Raw genomic sequence first — 21427 nt, 5'->3', positions numbered from 1 at the left:
ATATAGTTGCATTCTCTTAATGAATAGAATGATTTGTTCTAATGGTGTTTGTAAATAGGATCACAAGTCCACTTCTTGTACAGCAATTAACCACTAAGAAGAATATATTTAGTGTATTATTTGTTGAAACTGTACTTCTGATTGGATTTGAAACTGTCTCATTGCTATATGTTTATCAATAAAACTTTGAAAAAAAAATACATATGGGCATAATAAATGCTACATCTATTTAAATTATGAAGTTATTGAAGGAACCGAAAAGGTAACCCCCCCCCCCCAAAAGGGCACAAAGCTTAAATACTAAATAGAGGTGGGAAGTTAGGTGACAAATTCAAAAAGTGAAAAACAACTTCTAAGAGCTATAGTTTTCAATTTATAATTTCCAGCACATCATATTAAATCATATCATAGGCTGTTTAGAAAAAAAACCTGTGGGGCTGGGGAGATAGCCTGGTGGCTGAAGTACCTGCTTGCAAGCGCAAAGACCTGGCTTCCATCCCTGGCACCACATGCTGTGCTAGCCCTGTTCCAGGCACGCAGACCATCCCCGAAACTGGGGTAGGAGGCACACACTTGTAATCTCAGGGATGGGGAGGCTGAGACAAGAAGATCACTATGAGTCAGAGCTGTATAGTGAGACCCTGTACATTAAATAAATAAATGATATAAAAATACTTTAAAAGAACGACCTGTGTTTACTGACCTGTATGTTCATATTTATGTCTCAATAATGAGCTACTCTTCTGAAATATCTTATCACACAAGTCACAAGCATACATTCCATTTTCTGTCTTCCTCATTTTCTTTTTAGGTGGTGTAGAATCAGAGTCATTCTGATCTTCCACATTGGATACTCCTTCTGAGCTAGTGTCTTGCCTTTCGTCCTAGGGAAAGAAGATTTCAAATTAAAGTTAAATTGAATTTCAAACTAAAAGACAATAAATATAAACAAAGTATGGGTTAAAACTTTGATTTATACTTCCAACAACCTGACTACAACCAACACAATGCTCACAGGCTTCAAAGGCAGGGCTAGATTGCAGGTTGATACAGATGAAATAGTCACAGCTGTACGGTTCATTGGTAAAGAGAAGAAGGGACACCAGAAAGAAAGAATGTAAAATGTGCAACAGCAAAATTTACATGGCTTATGACACATCTGCAGAAAGTTTTAACCTAAGAGTTTGCTAATTAATCACTGATTTCTAACTGCATTATTTACCTTTGTTTTTGACTTTGGATTTCACTATACAAAAATTAAGATTCAGTTTTTGAAAAGTGGTCTTTAAATTACACTTTTCAGAACTTCTAAAGTCTTTTAAGCAGCCTCTGTTATCTCCCTAAAAAGAGGTTTGCTCTACACATTCAATGGTGTGAGATGAACAACTACATGTGAGGGTCTATGTGGTTAACCAGTAGCATTTATCAAAAGGAAACTCTGAGGCAAGCAGAAAGAATACCAGGCAGTCTTGCTGAAATATTCAGCAGGGGGCTCAGTTGTGGATAGAATACTGCCTGGAGCCCATTACAGAATTAGGACAGCTCCATTTTCTGTGCCCTTTTCAGAGGCTCCCACCCTACTGCCTTTAAACCTACAAATTTCCTACATGGTCAACTTTTCCCAGACCTCTCTGACTTCATAAGGCAGGAGAGAAGGAGTCATTTATCTGGGTCATTTGTGTGCTGTCATGGATGCTGAAGGAACACTACTTCCTTGTACCTGATCTAGTCACGTGATGACGTGAAGCTAGAAGTGGCTCTTCATTATATTCAAAAGTATGCAAAGTGTTCCATACAATGAAAATTAAGATGAGTTCACTGATCATGTGAAAGGTTTTTATCAAGGTTTATTAAAATTTCAGGGAACTCAATCAGTTGTCACCCCAAGGGAGGATAAAAGGAACAAATACATTGTGAGCAGGATATTGATATTAGAGTTGGTACTTACTATAACAAGTATTTGCTTTAAAGATCAAATATTAATTTCTTGTATTCATTTCATTCAACTGGAAAATTGTGGGGAAAAAAGAAGACAGACTCAAGGTTTGTGATGTGAAAAAATCCTGGACACTGAGACAAAATACCTACACAACACAGCTGTATCTGAAATCTTGAGGTTTTGCAGAAAGTTGAAGAGGAATTCATAGCCACTTTCCCAATATAGTAATTACGACTGAAAACTGTTTATTCATAGTTTATGAAATAATCAATACACTAACAGGATGATTTCTACAGATACTTCTTATTTCATTAAAGCTTTTTATAAACAGAGGTGTTAGTACAAAAAAAGTGATAGCTGAGTCTGCCTGGTGTGAACTTATAAAAGGGAATATATTTTCATTTGTTAATGATCATAATTAGAGTGCAAATTTATTAATTTGGGGGAATTTAACTATGTAAGAACAGAAATCTAAATAATGAGAATCCCAATTTTCCTTTTCTCTTTTATTTCTAATTTTAAATAGGTATCTATGAAACATACAAACCCTTTTACACATCAGAGTGACATTTTAAACTTTAGTTGATAATACCTTGAAGATATATCACAAAAATAAACATTGATATATTCCACTTCTTTACTTATTAAATTTACTTGTATAATTTAGAAATATATAATGATCATATTTTTATAGGGAATTTGTACCTGGGTGATATATGTTGATTCCTCTTTCTTTTCCTCAATCGCTCTCTTCCATTCAACCCTTCTTCCCCTCCTTATTTACAAAAGCTGTGTTTCCATTTTATCCTAGTGCACACCTGTACCCCAGCACTTGGACGGCTGAGGTTGGGGGATTGCTTGAGTTTGAGGTCACCCTGGGCTACGTAGTGAGTTTAAGACCACCTGTATTACAAATTGAAATCCTCTCTCAAAAACAAATGAATGAAGTTTACCCTTGTCTATTCCTTTCAAGTATGACAGTTTCTGAAAACTCAGCAGATCCTATGACAACTGAGATTTTCTAATGAAAATTTTAACTGAATTAGTCAAGCTAGCATTTTACAAGTGTATAGGCATATTTTTACCTGATTTCCATTTGGCTGAATTACTTTCAGGGGTGGTTCCTGGACTGCAGGGCTGACTGTAGTCGAGTATGTGTAAGCCACCTGGGGAATCAGAATAGTTTGCTTATTGGCAGCTAGCGCTCGTAAGCATGGAACACTGTTCTGGTCTGCAATGGCCACAATTGTGGGTAACTGGGCAGTGACTGTAGGTATAGCAATATTTATGGGGTTGGCACTTGGTGGGATTACATTTACAATTGGTTCTGAGTCTGTAACACAACTGTCCTTTTGTGGCTCCTTTTTTGCACAAGACAAGTTCAAGGGTTCTTCTTGGACAGAATAAACACTGTTCTGGTAAACACTAGTGATAGTTGACCTTTCCAACAATTCTCCCTGTTGCTTTGGTAGTGAAAGATCAAGAGGTTCTACTTGTGGCTCTTCTTGTGCCCCTTCAGCTGGGTATGGATAGCCCTGTGTGTTTCTGGCTGAGGAAAGGTTCAGAGGTGATGGGGATGGTGTACCACTTCTAGAGCCATTTGCGGTTGAGCCCACTGGTAGAGCTGGAGAGTGAGCTGTCTTCAGAGGACTCTGTAGAGCTGTTTCGTTGTCCTGGGCTTCATTTGCATTTGTAGACTGTGGCTGATCATCATTTTTTGCAGCAATATTTACTTTGCCTGGTTCAGGAGAAGATGGTTCAGAAGACTGCACTGAAATCTGTCCAGTTTGCATCTTTTCAAACCACTTTTTAACTACATCCAGTGGTAGGTTTACAGAGTCAGCAATTTTTGAGAGCTCTTCTGCACTTGGTTGCGCATTCAAAGCATAATAGGCTTTTAGGAGAGACAAGAGGTTCTTTAAGGGTGGCTGACTGGGAGACAAATTGCCATCTCCAGTACCTGATGAAACAGAGGACTCTGACTTCTCAGCTTCTGGGGCCGGGAGTGGAGGAGGCTGAGCAGGCTGCTTTTCATCATAGTGCTTTAATTCTGGAAGTGCATTAAGGTCGCCTGGACAATCATCACACAGAAGGCAAGTGTTATCATTCACTCCTCCCTCAAAGCTTTTGTCCTTCTCAGATTTAACAGTAAGATCTTCTGGTAACTTTTCACTTTTGCAACTGTTTGTGGGGCCTGGGTTTTCTTTTTTTAAATTTTGAGGAACAACTTGAAGTTGGCTAGGTTGCTCAAGACTGTAGTTAATGATAATTTTGGTTGTTCCATCTTGATCAACCAAAGGAAGACTGATGGCTGAAATAACAGAATGCCCACCTTGCTGTATGGATGAAGCATTGATTGTTTCTTGTTCTTTGGATGCAAGATTGGCTTGATTATTCTCCAAAACTTGCCTTATTACATTACCATCTACTGCCACTTTAAGTACATTCTGAATATCACTTAAATTGATACTTATGGGAGATACCAAACCAACTGTTGGCAGAACAACAGCTTGCACCACACCCTGAGGAGAACTGGTGGCCTGCAATGGGCCACCACCACTAAAAACCCCATTTTGTAAAGGGGTTGAACAGTTGATTCCTGAAGCAACCACTATGGGTTTGAATTCATAATCCACAGGTTCAGTTTTAATTTGGTTTACAGAGAGTTGCTCTTGAAGGGGTTTATTCTCTATTTTTTGCCGTATCTGTGGCCGTGTGGGACTTCCTGGAGATGCCGAGAGAGACGGCGAGGAACACTGCGATGTCTTGAGTCCTGTTCTTGGTCGCCCATTCACAGGCAGCAAGCTGATACATTTCTTACTGCTTATGTGTGAGCTATAGGAACCAGAGTGAGAAAAACGTTTCTTGCAGTTTGGGCATTCATATGGCTTCTCTCCTAAACAACAACAACAAAAATACATACTCATTGAATTATTACATATAACTTTTATGTATTTATATACTACCTAAAATAAGCAATCTTATTTTTTAGAAAGTCACTATATATAAGGTCACTATATATGCCTGTGATATAATTTTATTTTGAATTTTTTTTGTTCGATTTGTTTTGAATTTTAAAACTGAGAAATGACATAAATATTATAAACACTAGTACAATCTCAGTCTGAACTACACACCCTAACTCAACAATCTTCTCAGCATAGGTATATAACAGTTCACTCAACCTTTAATACTTCAAGTAATTATCAAATACCAACATTTAATCTTATTCATGAATAAATTTTTATCCTATTTCGCTAATCTATGTAATTTTCAATATTTCACTCTATTCAACCAGCTGTAGAAGAAAGTATTATAGGAAAGAAAAGTAGCTACAAACCTCATGATTTTACAAGTATGTATATCTATCCCTGATGGATTCAAGTTCTCTGCCCATATCCATATAGCTTCATCAGAGGAGGACAAAAACCTTGAGTGCAAGGAAACTTTAATATAAAGTATTGCTATAATCATTGAACTGGAATGTGTATTACGCTTCTGAATATCTACTAAAGAGGCTCTAGTAGATACACTCTTGGCAATACGCAAAGCATGCTGGAATCTTGGCCTCAGTGATGGGGGTGTGGTGAATCACATAAATGCTTGTATGAATTGCCACAAAAAACAACATGAAGTCGAAAAGTGTCTTGTTTGTGAAGGCTTCCCAAGGACACAGGGCCTTTATTCTCCTTGACCATCACAGATACTCTGGCAATTTTGAAAAGTACTGAGCTAAATGAAATGTTTTCATAGAAGCTTATTTTCTCACTTTAGTTAAAATTTATAGTTACAGTTTATTACTTCTACAATTTATAGCTTAGTATCAGCCCCAATAAGGTGAGGACTTCTGGATCTTGTCTGCCATTTATCCCTTGCTCCTATCATCACAAAACAGGTTAAAAAATGCTTGTTGGACCTTTTTAGAGGAAGGACGACTAACTATAGAATTATGAAATGTGATACTGACTTGCCTGCTCGTATTACAAAGTTCTTTCTTTTTAAGAATAAGAATGAAAGCAGTGAGGAAGTGAATGTAAGTACTATTAATAATGTAAGTTCCATCCTGCAAAGTTTACAATGAGTTATTTTCTCAAAAATACAGTATTAGAAGAATCAGATACTAGAAACAGATCTAAGAAGCCCTTTAATAAGCCTCTTTTCCAACAGATGATTCGTTTTATATTATTATACAATGCTTAAACTCCTTAGTAACGTGGATTAACTGCCTATAGGATAGTTCTATAGAAGAGTGTCTGGGGTGGGTCTGTAGGGATCAAGGATGTGGGTTCAAATTCTGGCTTTGTCATATACTATTTTCTTAACCTTTTGAAGCCTCAGTGTTGTGGTATGCAAATGAGGACTTCTGAATGGATTTTTCTAAGGCGTTATCTGAGCAAACTCATATATAGGAAACTCATAGTATGTTTGAAATAAATGTTAGTGATCTATAAACAGCATTCAAACATTCTTTGCAGGATGTGATTTTCAGGACCTTACCTGCTTGTTAACCCACCTCTGGGCTACCAGTATCAGTTTATCAGTATCTTTCCAGTGGAATGCCTGGAATAGGATTCAATACTCAAAATGTCATTAAAGTGTCCAATGGTGATAAAACAAGGGATATATTCTAGGGTATCTCTTTTAATATTTTAAACTACTTAATAACATATTAGATGAGTATTTTCCTTTGTAGACTATTTTATCTTTACAAACAAGGAGATCAAGAGTAATGGGAAGGCAGGAATCAGGACGCCACCACTGGCGCTACAGTTTCACCATGTACTTATTAACTGAGTGAATTTGGACAAGTTAATTGAACTCTTAGGTGTCCATTTTCTCCACAATAGGGAAATAATATAAACTACATCATAGGATTATTTGAGGACTATAGAAGTTAGTGTATATAAGGAACTACTGAGGTAAGTGGCTATAAATAAATATTTAATAAATTCTAGCTATCATTATTTTGATTATTTGGAGTTACCTTGATATTTTATCATTGCAAGTAAGTTTACAGACCATTCTAATATCAAAATTGTTATGTTAGAAAAGTCTTAGTTTATAATTTCAGTACGGTATGGTTTATAGCTTAACCCCATTGCATAATTTATTGAGTTTAAGGTTTGCAACTAGTTTCATCTGAAGGTTGTATCAGTAAGCTTCACTACTCCAAGTTAGAAATAACTTTAACATTGACAGTTTTTTAAATGGTTAAGTAGGTACTTGGTTATATCTGATGTAAATATTTTTCAGGCTAAATTTACTAAAGTGACAGAACAAAAAAAATATTTTCTGAGGAGGACCCTCAACCACATGCAAGTGTTCTTTTGTTTCCCCTGTGAGAGGAGCTATAGAGGCCTTTTTGTCATAGGTTAACTCCTACAAGCAGAGCTCAAATGACCATTAACACACTTGCTCATGGGTAGCCAAACAGAACCACACACAGACAGTTATAGGAATGTAAGTTTGGATCCTGATTCTCCACATCTTTTAAAATCCCAACTGAGAAAAAATAATTCCTGAAACTCCCTAGAGGCTATGCAGTTCAGCCACTACTAGTTATTCTGAATAGAATTTTTCAAAGTACCCAGGTCCAGTCTTATTTTTAAAATTTCAAAACTCTATCCTTTTGTAAAACACAATGGGAATGTCACAATAGGGTCCTGGTAAATAGTTTTTAATGCTTAGTTTCAAATCTGTTTTCTTTAAGAACCAGTTTGTAGCCTGGCATCAGTCCTGGGCTGATGTTTGGAGGAGCTCTGCTTGAAAACCTTTCTTTAGGATAAACCAGAGCATCAGAGAACGGTAGACTCAGAAGAGTTCAAGTGGCCAGCCTAGAGGAATGATTTATCTGACTTAGAAAATTCTATCAATTTTATATCACATATTATTTTAATGATATTTCTGAGGATATCATAAGTTACAGTTTTTTCTTTTTTATGATGCTTCAAAGACCAACTTTTCTGTAGACTTACTATCTGGAAAAATAGTCTTATTTTTTCCTATGTCATTGTGAATCAGTTTTACCTGCTGTATAAAGCTATACAAGCCTCCTAGTAGATAATTTCTAGAATAAGAGATGAGCACATAGTAATGGACGATGGAAAGTGCAGTGGGAGTATTGCGTTTCATGATCTGACCTAAATCCACACCAACTGTCCAGTAGCAGCACACTGTTAGCTCATATTAAGTTAGTCTTGATGACCCAAATTCACTACTTGACTGAGATTGATTTTTGAATAAAATTCAGGATTTTGCAATTAAGTTTCAAATTCTTGTTTCTAGACCAGTATTGCAAGTTTTGGTATAATCTATGCTTCCAAAGTTTGTATCATCAAAACTGATCAGGAGATAAACAACTTCAGAGGGCAATATAGGAGGTTACTACTTTTTCTTTGTAAGTTTTAAGTAAAATCTTGAAAGAAATACAAATATAGCCTTCACTGTTTATCATGTTTGTATATTATGCTATCCACATATTCATTTTATAATTATTTAGAAAATGATATGGACTATAAAGTTGATGGAGAACATATTTTTCTTCTAAATACACATTAATGCTATAGTTCTCTCCACCCTTACGTTGCCCTAACTCACTGATTCAGTATCACCTCTCTGATGTTCTTGATTTTATTTGCCCTTTTTATGTAATGGCTATCTTCACCTCATTTCCTGTTGCAAATTTCACCTCAACACAAAAGAAGTAATGAGATTACATTCATTAGAAAGCTAAAATGATTCTATTTATACCTGTTAAAACATGCAATAGTATATTTTGGTTAGGAAATCTGCAATGTCATATCGATTTGATATATGTTAGTCAAAGTTTAAGATCCTAATAAAATTTATAAACAAAATTTCTCCACATTGGTCTTTACTTTAAAAGAAAAGTATTTTGATTATGTATGTAAGTCATATGATGCAGTAGACTGCCACAGATGTTATGATATTCAGGATGGAGAAAAAAAAACACGAATATTTACCACTGTGAATTCTTAAGTGCTCTTTTAGGTGGTGTTTGTATTTGAAAGCTTTTCCACATTCAGTGCACTTGAATTTACGATTACCCCCAGACTGTGTCACATGTCTCTGTAAGAAAGAATTGGTGTTTTATTTGTAAAGCAAAAAAACCTTCAGAGATAACACTCACATGTTAAAAATATTTTCAGTGAGTCTGAGACTGTTTTGGTTTTCAAAGGCTTCTAACTGTAGTAGTCATAAAACAGTAACAGTTGAATTATACCCCCCCAAAGATGGTGATACAATTCTGACAGAAAAAGCCCCATGCTTTTTAATTTAAAATACAAGAGCCACACTATAAAGCAGTACAACATTGAGTTTTTAAAAAGCACAGTTCTCTTTGCTAGGAACTGGAGATGGTCTTTTCTACATTGCAATTTACAGGTAAAGAAATGAATAATCTGTCTAAAGTGCAGTTATTTCATAGAAGAAGGTCCTGAACAGGAGAAAGGGCTGAACTTTTCTACTACTACATCTTATCTCTAATATGGTTGGTATTTCCAAAGTGTACTTCAATCTAATGATTTTTAAAAACACTTTTATCTTTGGAGTCAAATGTAGATTTTTATAATAGTTTTCTACCTGGTTTATCAAAGTCTCATTTTTATATTTTTCAAATATATTCTGCATACTGATTAGCCATGAGAGCACTTCCTGGATTGTACTGTATCAAATTCCTGCTTAGAAATCTAAAAGGTCCTCATTATTCCTGCACAGTGATCCTGAGTCCTGCCCTACTCTATGCCTGTTCTTCAGGACTTCTCCATAAGAAACCCATGCCTTGGTCAGTCAGTGATTCAGCCTTTTGCACATGCATGCCTCTTCTCTACTTCCTTGATGTACTGTACACTATTTTTATTCCCCGGGTACATTTACTCTTCATTCTATTAAGGTCCCATCAATTCTTCAATGGCTTAGCTCAAGCACCACTTATTCTGAGGCACCCTAGCAGGGATTCCCCTTCCTATTTTTTTATAGGAAGAGAAGAGACTTCAGTCTCTAAATATTCATATGTCACCCAAGGTCAAGGCTCAAGGTACCAAATATATGGTGACAACTCTCTAGTGTATCTCCTAACTTCTCTCTTGTCCAAACTCACATGGCCAACTACGTATCTGAAACTTAATATGATTAATACCTAACTTAATTTCTCTCCAGCAAGTCCTCTCTTTCTTTAGTGTCTCCTATGTTTCTGGAATATCACCCTCACCTATTTGTTTACTGCTTAGTGATTACTTTTCAATTCTTTCTTTTCTGACAATAATCAGTCAGCAAGCCATCTGGATACAGATTGAAACCAACATACTTCACAGTCATGTCTGCCCCACAACCTCTGGCCCGGATTACAGCAAGACACTCTAAATGGTCTCCTTGCTTCCCTTCTTGTCTCTTTTTACAGTCTTCATCCAACAGGGTTCCCTTAAAAAATTTAAAAATCTAGTATCCTTCAAAGGCTTCCCTATTGTATTTTAGGATAAAAGTCTTCATCCTGCTCTCTATAAGGGCTCCTATTATGTGGGCACAGAACCGCTCTGGTCTTACTATCTTTCCCCTTCATTCACACTGGCTTCCTTGCTGTTCTGGGACATGCCAGGCAGGTCTCTAATGGAAGGCTTTTTAAAGATTCACTCTGTTCCCTTGGACTGCAAAGCCCACCCCCAATATTCCATGACACTCATTCCATGCTGGGCTCAGGTCAGATGTCCCACTTCTCAGGTCTCTGTAAGAACTGTCCGCTTTCATCATTTTCTAGCTTCCTACTCTTGTATTTTTCTTCACACTACCTGTTTCTTACTTTTTTTGTTTATATCATTCACTGACTATGCTGCCTTTGTCAGGACTCTGTCTTTGCATGCTGTTCCTTTATCACCTAGAACAGGTTTTGACTCGTAAGAGAAACTCAAATATTTGTTGAAAGAATAAATTGCTAAGACATAGATGCACTTATGCATTAATCATAAGTTTTCAGTGGCCAGCAAGATAGACATTTGACCCTTTCATTTGCTGTCTCACCATCTAATTGCTTCCCTGACTTCTAAGGTACATTTCCTCACATTACTGATCCCCATATTTATCACAGCTCCTTCCTGACTTCCTCTGATTCACAATTTTTATAAGCCATGATAAAAGATTAGTGTTTATATTAAAAATTGTAGTGAAGTAAAAATAACTTTATTGCCACGAGTTCCCTTGCTTCAGGCACACTTATTTCATCATTGTGAAGCAGCTCTGGAAGCATTCTTTTGTACATGCCACTAGATGTGCTTTTCTGCTGCCTCGATGTCCTTAGGTGATTCAAATATTTGTCCTTAATAGTGATTTTGACTTTGCAGAAGAACCATAAGTCACATGGTGAATAAGTTGGAGGAGAATGTACTATGATATTTTTGAGTCCACCTTTCAGTTAGATGGTGCTTGGCAGAAACAGTCCCTGAATTTTTGATCACACCTAATAAAGACACTCACAAAAAGGGCTTCCTAAAGCCCTTCAGAAAGTGTCAAGAACTGTGGGACAAATGTTTGAAGAGAGGAAGATTACTTGGATCACCCCCTGTATATAAAATCTGCTACATACCTATCAAAAAAAATCATCACAAAGTGAGCAGCCTTCATGATCATCAGAGATTCCAGTGGGTTTTTTTTAATGCCATCTTCTGCTCTCATTATATGTCCTTTCCTTTGATAGGGCCTCTAGTACAGTGAGAATGTGGTCACAGCTTGTAGGAGGGTGTGCCTGCCGTGAGCAGCGGTCATTCCTGGTCCATGTACACTGTGGTTATGTAGGACACATAACCAGTGCAATGCACTGGGAAGGGAGTGACATCTGTCCCAGTGGTCCCTTCTTGTCAGCTTCTTCCTCTTGTCAAGAGCTCCTTCAGGGACCTACACACTAGACTGTGGTTGGAAATCTTGGTCCTGCTTTCGCTTATCTGCCACTCTCCTCCACACCATTTTGTTGTTTATTGCCCAAGTCCTGAGGAAACATTCTTTTTCTGTTCTACATTTTTGTCTGGGTTAGTCAACCTCCTTAGCAAGGGGTCTAGCTGGTTCCTTGGAGGATATGTAACTTATACTAGGTACTTACACAGGGCAGTATTCCCACAAATCAGTGTGTAGGTATTAATAATACTCTGACACAAGAAACTGGACTCCAACCCCACCGCACACCATGTATGACCTAGTATTTGACAGTTAAATCAATACTAATATGTTGCTAGCTGGTAGTTATAAGGAACTTATAAACAAGGACAATTGCTAATTTTCTTTATTTTAAACGCAATCAAGTGTTTTGTTTTGTCTTTGTACCAGGAACCAAACTCGGGACCTATGCTTGCCAGGCAGGCACTTACGCCACTGAGCTGTATCTCCAGCCCCAGAGTTGAGTTTAAATGTAACTTAATAGTTAAAAAATGCTCTTTATTTATGCATCTATGAAATGGAGCACAGATTATACCATTTGAAAACTGATGGTAAACTTTATATTTTCAAATGAGGCAGATTCCTTTACAATAGGAAAAAGAAAACTATAGTAGCTTATCTGAGCCTAAATAAAGTAGTTACTGGGGTAAAGAAAACTGTATTTTAAAAAACGCTTTCTCAATTTGGTTAGTCCTAAGTCTTATGATTTATGTAACCAATATTTATTTTCTCACAGTGAACATTTCAATAGGATGCAATTTAAAATCTTCTAAATTTGGAAAAACATTATGAGATAAGTAAAATAATCAAATAAAAATAGAAAGGACATTTCCTGGAAAAGAAAAATGTAACTAATCATTTTTATTTTTCATTTTTATAATACTACAGAGAAGACAGTGTCTACTACATCCTTTTAACTCTTTTCTTCCCCCAGTACTGGGGTCGAACTCAAGAACCTGCGCTTGCCAAGCAGGCGCTTAGGCCACTGAGCTATATCCCCAATACCCCTTTTAACTCTTAAATATACTAAAATCTTTGACTTTAAGCATTAAATTTCCAAAATTTGAGGCCAGTAAATCCCTGGTCATTTCACTTACTTGATCTCTTCCTGACTTATGTGACGTCATGTGGCGTTCAAGTTGGGTTCTGTATGCAAAGGTGTAACTGCACAGGGAGCAACTAAAGTTATCTTCATTTTTTTCATGGCGATATTTAATATGTTCTTTTAAAGAGGTAAAGCGTTTATAGCCTCTATCACAATATGGGCAGGTGAGTAATTGAGAAAATGCATCTGGCGTTCCTGTAAAAGAGATTGTATATTATAAACTGAAAACATTCAGAATATATTACCAAAGTTATCACTAAGTCTCTATGAGAAGTGCCAGATATTATGCTATTCATTTTGTATTTGATCCTCAAAATAATACAGTGATATTCATTTCCATTTTACAGAAGATAAAATATGAAATGCAGAAAGGTTAAAAGGCCACATAGTCAGTGACTGATGAAGCCTGATTCAAACACAGGATGACCTTCAAGTTCTCTAACTTTTCCACTAAATGAAAGTTCTCCCTTCTAACTGTGGCTAGCTGGACAAGGAAACAAATAAAGTTAGGATACAGGCTACATCTACAAATATATACATATTAAAGAAGGAACTATACAATAGAATCTACAACTTATTGGTAACAATTATATCAACATTTATTTAATGTTTGTTATGAATTTGAAAAGTAGTACACAGATTGTTTCTGAATTTCCTCAATTAGATGTGCCCCAAAAGAATGTATATATGTGGGGGTGGTGATAGGGCCAGATCTCGGATTGGCCCAAGACCTATGAGACATAACTCTTCATGTTTTTTCCTCTAAGTGATAAACTTTCTATATAATTTTATCTATCTATCTATCTATCTATCTATCTATCTATCTATCTATCTATCTATCATCTATCTATCTATCTATCTATCTATCTATCTACCTATCTATCTATCTATATCTTTCATAAAACAAAGACATCTCCAAGTGCTCATACACATACATAGTATTCCTTTATTGGCGATCAAGTCCATATAAAGTAAATGTCCTACTCAAACACCAGTCTTCAAATCACAGAGTGAATGCCTGAGCTTTAAATAGCTACTCAAATATGTCAAAACACACCACAAATATATTAATTTTGGAGTTTTGGATCCAAAACTCCAAAATTAATGATAGCATCTTTTGTTACTAGCTAGCAGGTCAAACTGAGCTAGAGGGGTTTGGAATGACCATCTTATTTGCAAAAAGAAATCACATCAAATTTTGTCCAGTATGATTTTCTATTTATACAGGCTGGCGGAAGTCAACGCCAGGCTTCGCCCTGCCCAAATACCTAATCCATCTACTGACTCAGCTTGTTCTAACGGCAAAGGCTAGAGTTGGCCCTGGTGGTAATTTTGTTGGTGGCACCTAACTTTGATTCCTTTAATTGACATGCTCCTCCTGCCATGTCAGAGCTATCTGCTCTCCTTTGTTCTATTTTTTTAGTCTTCACAATTAATCCATATAGTTAATTAACAAAATATTAATAATTTGGTAAAAGTCACAGGTTGCCCATAATACTTTAATAGCAAGTTGCTGCTATAATAATTATTATTTTATTTACTGGGAATCAAACTCAGGCCCTCTGTGCTTGCTGTGCTACTGAGCTACATCCCTGTTTTTCAAGTTATTATTTTCATCAATCAGTATTTACTAAATTTCCATGTGAAAATTCACGTCGGATATGAATATTTTAAGATGGCATAAAACAATAAAAAGTGAAACTGAATATTTGGAATAATAAAGTGATCAGGTTTAAAAAGCAAATCGAAGTTTTTTGAAAAATGTAAGAATTAATTAAAATTAATTTATAAATAATTAAGGTTTACTATGCAGGGCACATTTATTTTTTAGATTGACTACCAGAAACTTAGGTAGTAGTTCAATCTACCATAAAACCTGTATCTCACCATTTTTGAACTATAATTTCAGTAAGTATCTGACCATAAATATTCTCATTTTTGTAACAAAATTGTTTAATTTTATAGTCTAGATTTCTTTTGGTATGCAACATAATATTTCTGATTGGTAAGACTTCATAAAATAAAACTTCTGCAAAGTCTCTCATATTTGTTCCCCACTGATTCAGAATTTTTGATTATTCAACCTACTGGAGTCAGTCTGCCTATATATAGAACTTATGAGGAGACATGCAAGGAAGCATGTTTAATCCATTGTAAATCAAAAATTAAGAGCTTCTGAAGACAATGATTTTTTCAATGTAAAGTTTCTATGACATTAGATATACTGGAATACATTATTAGTCTTTAATAAAATTACATGTAAACCTGAAAGTAGTAAATAACTAAATTAGCAACATAGTCTATACTTCAAATGTTATAACAATTCAGAACAATTAGCTCCCTAGTTTTTATGTTTATTTTTTATGAAATCTTACCGAGTTGATTTAGAAAGACTAACTTTACAGGGCTTAACTTTATTAAATGCATGTAATGGAACACAGATTTTTATTCCTTTCTTTCATGAATGCTTTTAGAAGTTGTCAATATTAAAGTTTTACATATGCATATGCATATATTTTACAATTTTCTATTTCCTTCTCATTTTTATTATAATCTACTGCTTCTTTGGGTGAAACGCTAAAACGTATTCTTCAAGAATAGCAACCAGTAAGAAATGAAAGCAGGTTATGTTACGGATTTACAGCATTACAGTAACCATGAACTTTTCAAACTTTTCTTTTCAGGCAAAGAGCCTGGCAGAACTCTAATGATCTAGCTGATGCACAGTCACCTGTGGGGCAATGACCTACATTCTTTAAAAATGAACCTGTTGGGCACACTAGAGGAAATGATTCTGCAGTGTTCTATTCCTATTACCTTTGCCATAGATTTGGTTTTGGAACATCTTATCTATTCTACAATGAAATGTGTTTGTCTTTTTCATAGTTGGCTCCCAATTTAGTGATCAATGTGTTATTTTTTAATGTATTATTTACATGTATGAACATATCAAAATAAAACCCCCTTATTCTGTATAATATGTACTAATAATAAAAAAGAAAAAATTGACTATGTCACAGAGTCTATTTTGTATTTTATATAGTAGTCCTCAGTTTCTCTAACAATTTCAGTTGATTGTTTAAAAACTAAGCTAAAATCTATCAATATTGCATGGAATCATGAAAAAATAAAGCCAGATTTAGGATATTAGTAATTCACATAGTCTTTAAACATTTTAAGCATTTTACTAGTCTTGGTATAGATCTTGAATAAAAGTTTTTATTGGAACATGCTATTTTCAACTGTTTATTACACCTGGAAAGGCAGAACAACATTCTTCTCTAAACAATTTCAACACAATTTTATTGTATATACACACCAAGTGTTCACCATCAGAGTAGACTAAAGCAGATATGGGAAAACTATTATTTTCAAATCTGTATGCCTTGAACCAGACAACCATATTTTTTATAATCAAGTTTATTAGTACAATTTAGATATGCACCTATATTTTGCTTGCCAAAGGAGTAGTGGAAAAGGGAAAGGAGACAGAAGGAGAGGGAGAGGACTAGGGAGAGTAGGAGAGGTTGATGGAAAGAAGGCATTGCTAAAGGCTTGGTTACCATTTTCATCATGGCCACTGGCCTCTGGTGTGCCCTGCCTCTGGTCCTCTTCAGGTGCCTCGGGATAAATGACGGCTGTGTCTTGTTGTTGCAAGAACTCCTCAACATTAGGATCATGGTTTTGCTCATTTTCTGCATCGGAGTCACATTCATCATCTTTTACTGAAAGAAGTAAAATCTTTATAAAAAAGCAATTTTACCAAAGTTTTCCAAAATTTTTCTAAGTAAGAAATCTTTCATCTTCAGAGAATATAGAATCATTCCTAAAATTGTAGGACATATTTACTGCAATAAAAATGAGTTTTACTTTTTTTTTCTTTTGCCATCTGTGAAGAAGGGCTTTTGCTTCTCAGAAGGGAAGGGTGGCGCTGCGGGAGGGACCTGCGGCCTTTGTGTTGGGCTGCAGCCCCAACCATCTTCTTTTATACCTTATGTATTTAGTGGCTTTTTTCCCATAATTTTATTGAGAAATAAATAGCAATGAGACAGTTTCAAAAATTGGTAGTACAGTTTTAATAATTAACACATTGCATACATTCTTCCTAGTGGTTAGTTTCTGTACAAGATGCGGACATGATATCCTATTTACAAACACTATTAGAACAAATCCCTCTATTCATTAAGGGAATGTAACTATATATCTATTCTAACCATTTTGAATACACAGATACAAAATGGACATTCATCTGTATCCCCTTTTCTTGTTTAGTTCCATTATTTGAATATTATAGGTGTGTTTATTCAGCAAAATATTCTAAAACAGTCCATATAGTAGTCCACAGTAGTATTGGGTCTTCTGCTTCACTGGCAATGTCAGAAATTGTTGACCTGAGTCTCCTACAGCTCAACATAAAACCATGGCTTTACTTCTTATACTTCGTTTTTATACTTTACTGGTGGATGGTTAAGACCAAGATAAAGCAAGACCTATGGAACAAGAGTTGTGGCTTTTGGGTCTGATAAAGTCAGTGAAATCCCCTCAGGATTTATCTTGAGATCCTGTCCCTCAGATTGTAGATCCTTTGTCAGTGTCAGGCATGTGGATGAGTCACGGCCATTGCTTGGCCAATGTGCTTTCTGTGAAAGCCTGACAGAGTGTTTTCTCTCCATGTGACTCTCCTTAGGCACACTCTACATCATCGATCACTTTCCTCTTTGGCCCCATAATCTCCTTGATCAGAAAATTTGGGACACTACCTAGTTACATGATGTTATAGTACAGGTTCTCATATGTCCTGAGTCTTAAGTGAGCTTGGAAGGCTAGGGCCAAAATGTTGGCTTTCTTTGCGGCCCTCCTTTTTCTCTAATTTTGGTCTATAAACTTAGGTTGTTAACCATCCAGAAGAAAAGATTATTATTGCCATACAACCTAGGCTGTTAAGCTTAACCTCACTATCTGTCTGAGTATCAAACGTCTTAGGCATAACATGGAACAGGTATTTTTCATCAAGTGTTGATATGTTGAACTTAAAGTCCCTACAGAATATGATGAAAAAACATTTAAAAATTAGAATATATTTTAAAAATGGGCATAAAAATTATATACACATAAGTCTTCTGTTTACACGTTAAGTCCAAAAATCTAACCATACACAACCTTGGAGCAGGAGAGTCCCACAACATCCTTTTTCCGTCTCCTGCCTTCATTCACCAACCCCTTCTTTTTGAACAAGCATCTACCCAAGAGACAGCACAGCAGCAACTGGCATGTCATGACAAGCAGCCCATATTCAGAACACCAGAATGACAGGCACTCTAAGCATGAACCTACTATTACAAATTGCTATCTTCAGTGTCATTGCTTAGTTAACAGGTGTCAGTATAAATAGTCAGGGTGAGAATTATTCCAATTAAATGCTAAATTCAAAAATCTTCTGGAGATTTTCAGGATTATTTCTCTACTGGGAATTTTCCCAGAGGATCTGAAAATATCATATCATAGTGATATATGTATGACTATGTTTATAGCAGCACAACTTGTGATAGCCAAATCTTGGAAACAAGATCTCAGGATCAATGCCTTGCCCATCTTCTACATATAACTGTATGGCTTGTCACTGTCATGTTTCCTAGCTCTTCTCCTTTTCCTCTCTTAGTTAGTCCTCGAGTTCTTGTTTTCCTTTTACTTGTATTATACCTTTTTATTTGTATTTCTTCTTTTGAGTTCTTATACTAGGGAGACTATATGATATTTACACTTGTGTGTCTGGTTTATTTCACTTATGAGTATATCTTCAAATGGCATCTACTTCAATATAAAGGCTTGCAGTTTATCATTCTTTATAGCTGAGTAATACTCCATTGTATAAAAATACCACATCTTTTTCAACCATTTCTCAGGTGATGGGCATCTTGGTTGTTTCCAAGATTTGGCTATCACAAATTGTGCTGCTATAAACATAGGCATACATATATCACTATGATATGATGTTTTCAGATCCTCGGAGAAAATTCCCAGTAGAGGAATAGCTGGTTTAAATGGGATTTCCAGTCCAACTTTTCTAAGGAGTCTCCACACTGATTTCCATAATTGTTGCACCAGTCTACATTCCCACCAGCAGTGGAGAAGGGTTCCTTTTTCCCCACAGCCTCTCCAACATTTGTTGTTGGGTGATTTCTTTATGATAGCCATTCTTTCTGGGGTAGATGATATCTCAATGTGGTTTTAATTGCATTTCACGGATGGCTAGTGATGTGGAGCATTTTTTCATATATTTATTCGCTTCTTTAATTTCATCCTCTGAGAAGCATGTGTTCATCTCAGATGCCCATTTCTGGATTGGGTCTTTAAATTTTGGAGCCCTAGTGTTTTTTAGTTCTTTATAAATTCTAGAGAGGAGATCTTTGTCTGAGTACTTATTTGTCATCATTTTTTCCAAATTTGTGGGTTGTCCTTTCACTTTGTTGGTAATTTCTTTTGATGTGCAAAAACTTCTCAGTAAGAGCAGGTCCCAGTTGTTAATTCTTTCAACTGTTTCCCATGTGATTTGATTTTTGTTCATAAACTCTTTGCCTACCCTTATGCCTTCAAGAGTTCCTCCTACTTTCTTTTCCAGGACCTGTAGTGTCTCTGTTTTAATGTTTAGATCTTTAATCCATTTTGACTTTAGCTTAGTGCGTGGTGATAGACCTGGGTCAAGGTTGAGTTTTCGGCATGTAGAGAGCCAGTTTTTCCAGCACCATTTATTAAAGAGGCTATGTTTCTTCCAGTGAGTATGTTTGACCCCTTTGTCAAAGATAAGGTGGTTGAGTGTGTTCGTAGGGGCTTCAGTGTCTTCTAATCCTCAGGTCTATTTTGATGCCAGTAGCATGCTGATTTTATCACAGTAGCCTTGTAGTATAATTTCAAGCCAGGAATTGTAATGCCCCCTCCTTGTCTTTATTGCCTAGAATTGCTTTTGCTATTCTAGGTCTTTTCCGGTTCCAGATAAATTTTAGTAATGATTTCTCTATGTCTGTGAGATATGTCGGTGGTAGTCTGATAGGGATTGCATTAAATCTGTACAGCAATTTTGGGAGTATGGCCATATTCACTATGTTGGTTCTTCCTATCCAGGAGCATGGAATATCTTTCCCCTTTCTGAAATCTTCTACGATCTCTTTTTTAAGATAACTGTAATTTTCCTTGAAAAGATCTTTGACTTCTTTAGTTAGGTTAATTCCAAGGTATTTCATTTTCCTCGGTGCTATTGTAAAAGGTATTGTTTCTATAATTTTCCTATCAGTGTGCTTGTTGTCTGTGTAGAGGAATGCTATTGACTTTTGGGTATTGACCTTATATCCTGCTATGCTACTGAATTTCTGTATTAATTCTAGTAGCTTCTTGGTGGAGATTTTTGGGTCTTCCAAGTAAAGTATCATGTCATCTGCAAGTAAAGATAATTTAAGTTCTTCTTTGCCTATTCTTATTCCTTTTCTTTCTCTTGTCTAATGGCTGTAGCTAATGATTCCAGAACTATATTGAATAGGAGTGGTGACAGAGAACATCCTTGTGTGTACCACATCTAAGAGTAAAAGATTTCAGTTTTTCACCATTTAGGATTAAGTTAGCCATTGGGTTTTCATAAATGGCTTTTACCAAATTGAAGTAGAGGCCATCTATTTCAATTTTCTGTAGGACTTTGAACAAGAATGAGTTTTGGACTTTGTCAAAAGCCTTTTCTGCATCAATGGAGATAATCATGTGGTTTTTAGTTTTTGCTCTATTGATAGAGTGTATTATATTGATAGATTTTCGAATATTGAACCATCCTTGCATCCCTGGGATGAATCCTACCTGGTCATGATGTATGATCTTCTTGATGATTTGCTGTATTCTATTTGCTAGTATTTTATTGAGGATTTTGGCACCTATGTTGATGAGGGAGATAGGCCTGTAGTTCTCTTTCTTAGTTGCATCTTTCCCTGGTTTTGGTATGAATATAAAACTTGCCTTCAGGAATGATTTTGGGAGGATTGCTTCCTTTTCAATTTCATGGAAGAGTTTGAGGAGTACAGGGAGTAAATCTTCTGTAAATGTCTTGTAGAATTCAGCTGTGAATCCATCCGGACCTGGACTTTTCTTTGCGAGTAGGTTTTTAATTACATCTCTATTTCATTGGCTGTTATTGGGCTATTGAGAGGGGTTATATCTTGTCGATTCAGTTGTGGGAATTTGTACCTTTCTAGGCATCTGTCCATTTCTACTGTGTCTTCTATTCTGTGAGAGTAAAGATTCTTAAAGTAGCTATTGATAATCTTCTGAATTTCCACTGAGTCTGTGGTAATTACACCCTTTTCATTCCTTATTACTTGTATTTGAATTTTTTCTTTCCTCTGTTTTATGAGTTTAGCTAGGGGCTTATCAATTTTATTTAATCTTTCAAAGAACCAGCTTTTTGC

General features: G+C 35.9%; 1 protein-coding gene across 8 annotated transcripts in view; it reads right to left on the bottom strand.

Annotated features, from left to right (window-relative positions):
- Positions 1-21427, bottom strand: part of Zeb1 (zinc finger E-box binding homeobox 1) — a 231544-nt gene that overhangs the window by 9065 nt on the left and 201052 nt on the right. For all 8 annotated transcript variants that reach the window (XM_004641758.3, XM_023701851.1, XM_004641753.2 and 5 more), the window contains 5 exons: positions 16547-16708; positions 12976-13178; positions 8923-9028; positions 3025-4835; positions 704-884 (listed from right to left, as the gene is read on the bottom strand). In XM_004641758.3, coding sequence (XP_004641815.1) covers positions 704-884; positions 3025-4835; positions 8923-9028; positions 12976-13005 — 2128 coding nt within the window. In that variant the 5' untranslated portion in view covers positions 13006-13178; positions 16547-16708. The remainder of the gene's footprint in view (positions 1-703; positions 885-3024; positions 4836-8922; positions 9029-12975; positions 13179-16546; positions 16709-21427) is intronic.

The sequence above is a fragment of the Octodon degus genome, unplaced genomic scaffold (assembly GCF_000260255.1).
Source record: "Octodon degus isolate 3935 unplaced genomic scaffold, OctDeg1.0 scaffold00141, whole genome shotgun sequence".
NCBI lineage: Eukaryota > Metazoa > Chordata > Mammalia > Rodentia > Octodontidae > Octodon > Octodon degus.
The sequence above is the reverse complement of the archived record's forward strand: the minus strand, read 5'-3'. Positions and strand labels throughout refer to the sequence as shown.